Raw genomic sequence first — 4,448 nt, 5'->3', positions numbered from 1 at the left:
AAGAGACTCGCTTGAGCCCAGGAGTTGGAGGTTGCTGTGAGCTGTAATGCCACAGCACTCTACCCAGGGGGACAGCTTGAGGCTCTGTCTCAAAAATAATAATAATAATATTTTAAAAAGAGCAACAGACTACATAGTACCATATCTAGTATTTCTAATGGGAACTCGGGGATTATACTGATACTTATGCAAGGCTCTCCCACTGATATTTATACTTAACTCCTGCCATTCTTTCACTTACCACCTGCTTTGTGTCCACCCTGTGATAGACATTATGTATGGACTATACAAGCACCAGAGTTCAATCAAATAACACCATGTACAAACTATTCTGTCTGAAAATATTTATCAAGCATATACTCTGGGAAAAGTAGTCATGCAACAACTACTTATTGCCACCTGATAATCATAATAGCTATTATAGTACTTACTACATGCCAAGTACCATGCCAAGTTCTTTACGCATATTAAGAGATAGGCATTAGAGAGTTATTTACAATAACTATTAAGAAATAGGCATTAGAGAATATAAATCGACTTGCTCAGAATCATACAGCTAGACAGTGATGAATGTGGAATTTGGTTTTTTTTTTTTTTTTTTGAGACAGAGCCTCAAGCTATCTCCCTGGGTAGCGTGCCATGGCATCACAGCTCACAGCAACCTCCAACTCCTGGACTCAAGCGAGTCTCCTGCTTCAACCTCACAAGTAGCTGGGACCACAGGCGCCCACCACGACACCCGGCTATTTTTTGGTTGCAGCCGTCATTGTAGTTTTGGCGGGCCCGGGGTGGATTTGAACCCGCCACCTTAGATATATGTGGCTGGTGCCTTAGCCACTTGAGCCACAGGTGTGGAGCCAGGATGTGGAATTTGAATCCAGGCAACCAGCATTTTCCACCACTGTTGTCCTACCTCCCACCCTAAGCAGGCACTGGGTATACAACAGTGAATAACACAGATGTGATCTCTACCCTCAAGATGTGTACATACAGGAAGGGAAGGTAATCTTTATTTTTTTGTATTTTTGAGACAGAATCTCACTCTATCACCTTGGGTAGAGTGCTGTGGCATCATAGCTTGCAGCAACCTCAAACTCCTGGGTTTCAGCAATCCTCTTGTCTCAGCCTCCCAAGTAGCTGGGTCTATAGGTACCCACCATGATGCCTGGCTAGCTTTTCTATTTTTAGTAGAATACTCAGGGATGTTCTCGAATTCCCGAATTCCAGCAAACCATCACAGACGTGAGCCACTCTACCCAGCCAAGAAAGGTTAACTTTAAACAAATAATGCTTTGGGAATGCCTAACAGGGTACCTGGTTTCCTTTGAGCTTCATTAAAGCTTCCCCAAGGATATAACTTTTCAAGCCAACCCAGAGGATGAATAAGCCTTAGGTAACAAAGGAGGGAGGGAGAGTTCAGTCCAGCCAGGGCAACAGCACAAGGAAATGCCTCAAGGTAGGAAGAGGTTTGCCTATGGCTTGGCTAATGGAAAGGCTAGTTGGATCCTAAGGAAGCTAAGGAAAAGAACAGGAGAACTGGCATGTAAATCTGTTCAAAGGTGATTCTAGCTGCAGGAGAGGAGCGATGGGAGCAAGAAAGTGTGTGGAGAAACCAGGCAGGAAGCTATTTCATCTGAGCAGGAGATGTTCTGATTAACCTCCTAATAGAGGGAATAGAAGTGTGTAGGTCAATGAAATATTTAGAAGTTTGAATGGACTGAGCTTGGGTAGGGAAACGAGGCATAAGATGGAATCAAGCAAGGTTTTTGGCTTAAAAAACTCAGTAGATGGTGGCACTCTTGGGTGGATCTGGGGAGGAAAATGAGAGTTCAGGTTCATCCAAGGTGGCTGTGGGCAGCCACCTGGGGCTGTTAAGTAACAGGTGGAAATAAAGCTCTGGAGCTTGGATGCCCTATGGGTGCAGAAGAGGACCATCTTGGACAAGGGTAAAATGAGTGTCTAAGAACCCTGGAGACTTTCCACTATGAAAGCTTATTAGAGAGGTTAGGGAAAATCGAACAAAGGGACTCAGCAATATGGTCAACCAGGAAGGGGGAAAGCCAGGTGGAGTCTCTTTTAAGAAGGGAGCGGTTTGATATGCAAAACTGATGTGACTGAATTTAGCAGGGCACAGTTAAATACAGGAAAGGCTGTTACAATCTGGGATTTTTCCTAGGAGGCCTTCATGAAAGCCAGGCCTGAGGTGCACCTGAGCGTGCTATATACAGGAGAGGGCCCGGCTGTGACCTCCCGCTTCCTAGACTGTGGTGGCAACGCAGGGAATAGATTATAAAGAGAAACCAGGCTGGACAGAGATGGAGAGCAAACAGGAAGCAAAGGTATAATGCAGAATCAACATGATGTAGGCAGTGGATATAAGCTAAGGAGGGCGGGAAAGAGAGCTTTGGGGGAGCAACTGGGTGAAATGAGGTAGTAGGAAAAGTAGGATATGTGTTCACTAAAATACAGAGACGACTTTGGCCATGGTGAATCTGCCAGCCTAAGTGGCATGGGGTGGAAAGAGCAGGTTGTCTGTAGGCAATAAGACACACAGATCTTCAGGTCAGGGGAATATTCCAGACCATGAGAGTTCTGAGATGCTGACCTGTAATCTTGAATTTGGGTTCCTTTTTAACTCTTTAACAGCAGAGTTGAAAAGGATCTGGGACCAGATTTTGGGAGAGACGTGTCAGGGAAAGGGTGCGTCCCCCTGATGTCAAAGACGACTCTTAGCTCACTGCTATCTCAGTTTACCCCACAGATGGCTTTTCCCAGGTGCAGGCCCATAAACCTCAAGACTCTGGCCTCCTTTCTAGTGGGCATGAGTTTCTTGGCACTGCAGCAGTGGCTTCTCCAAGCCCCGAGGTCCCAGCAGCCGGAGGAGAAGAGGGACCGCCCCATCGATGCGCCCTCGGCCACCACGCAGCCTATGAACCCCAGTGTCACGCAACTCACCCCAGGACCCCAATGCGTGGCCAACACCTCCGCGAACACCATAGCTGACTTCGAGCAGCTACCCGCGCGGATCCAAGACTTCCTGCGGTACCGCCACTGCCGCCACTTCCCGCTGCTCTGGGATGCCCCAGCTAAGTGCCAGGGCGACCGCGGCGTCTTCCTGCTCCTGGCGGTGAAGTCCTCGCCAGTGCACTACGAACGGCGGGACCTCATCCGGCGCACGTGGGGGCAAGAACGCAGCTACCGCCAGCTGCCTGTGCGCCGCCTCTTCCTGCTGGGCACTCCGGAGACCGGGGACGCGGAGCGCGCCAAGCGGCTGGCGGAGCTAGTGGGGCTGGAGGCGCGGGAGCACGGCGACATGCTGCAGTGGGCCTTCACCGACACCTTCCTCAACCTCACGCTCAAGCACGTGCTCCTAATGGACTGGCTGGCGGAGCACTGTCCGCGCGCACGCTTCCTGCTCAGCTGCGACGACGACGTCTTCGTGCACACGGTCAACGTGCTCCGTTTCCTGCAGGTGCTGCCGCCGGATGAACACTTGTTCACCGGGCAGCTCATGCAGGGCTCGGTGCCCATCCGCGACAGCCGGAGCAAGTACTTCGTGCCTCCGCAGCTCTTCCCGGGTAATGTCTACCCGGTGTACTGCAGCGGCGGCGGCTTCCTCCTGTCCGGCCCCACCGCCCGGGCCCTGCACGCGGCAGCCCGCCACATCCCACTCTTCCCCATCGACGATGCCTACATGGGCATGTGTCTGGAGCGCGCTGGCCTGGAGCCCAGGGGCCACGAGGGCATCCGCCCCTTCGGTGTGCGGCTGCCAGGCGTCCTTCACGACTCCTTTGACCCCTGCATGTACCGCGACCTGCTGCTTGTGCACCGCTTTACACCCTACGAGATGCTGCTCATGTGGAAGGCATTGAGCAGGCCTACGCTGAGCTGTGGCCAGAGACACATCGTCTCCTGAGGCTGGGTGGGCTGCTGGGTGGATGAGCAGCCTCAGCCCCCAGGGCTTCTTCCCGTGATGGGTTCCATGCTGAGAACGTCTTTTCCTGCTCTGGATTATCTTCTGCCCCTACCACCCAGCCGTGCGCATCGAAACAGCTGGCTGTGGATTAAAAGCTGGCTGGGGTCGGGGTAGAGGTTGGGAAATACCTAAGTACTGGCCCCATCACCAAAGGTTTTGGTTTTGTTGGCCTGGGGTGACTCCAGACACATAGATAGATAGATAGATATAGATATAGATAGATAGATAGATTTCTTTTTCTTTTCTTTTTTTTTTTCTTTCAGTTTTTGGCCAGGGCTGGGTTTGAACCCACTACCTCCAGCATATGGGACTGGAGCCCTATTCCTTTGAGCCACAAGTGCAGATATTTTTTAAATTCCTCAGGTGAGCCTAATATGCAGCTAGTGGGGTTAAGGGCCAGGAACATCTGTTCCTCCTTGCAAACCTGGCCCCAGTGTCCCCTCTACAAGCTCTCTGGGACACCCAGCTCCCC

The 4,448-nt window shown here is 51.1% G+C and overlaps 1 protein-coding gene across 1 annotated transcript; it reads left to right on the top strand.

Annotated features, from left to right (window-relative positions):
* The first annotated feature begins 2,713 nt into the window (after positions 1 to 2,713).
* Positions 2,714 to 3,916, top strand: B3GNT6 (UDP-GlcNAc:betaGal beta-1,3-N-acetylglucosaminyltransferase 6). The gene has a single exon (XM_003780879.2). The coding sequence runs from the start codon at positions 2,714 to 2,716 to the stop codon at positions 3,914 to 3,916; it is 1,203 nt and encodes a 400-aa protein (XP_003780927.2).
* The last annotated feature ends 532 nt before the right edge of the window (positions 3,917 to 4,448 follow it).

This window comes from Otolemur garnettii, unplaced genomic scaffold (assembly GCF_000181295.1).
Source record: "Otolemur garnettii isolate 467f Iridium unplaced genomic scaffold, OtoGar3 scaffold00001, whole genome shotgun sequence".
Classification (NCBI taxonomy): Eukaryota; Metazoa; Chordata; class Mammalia; order Primates; family Galagidae; genus Otolemur; species Otolemur garnettii.
This window is presented reverse-complemented; position numbering and strand designations above follow the sequence as displayed.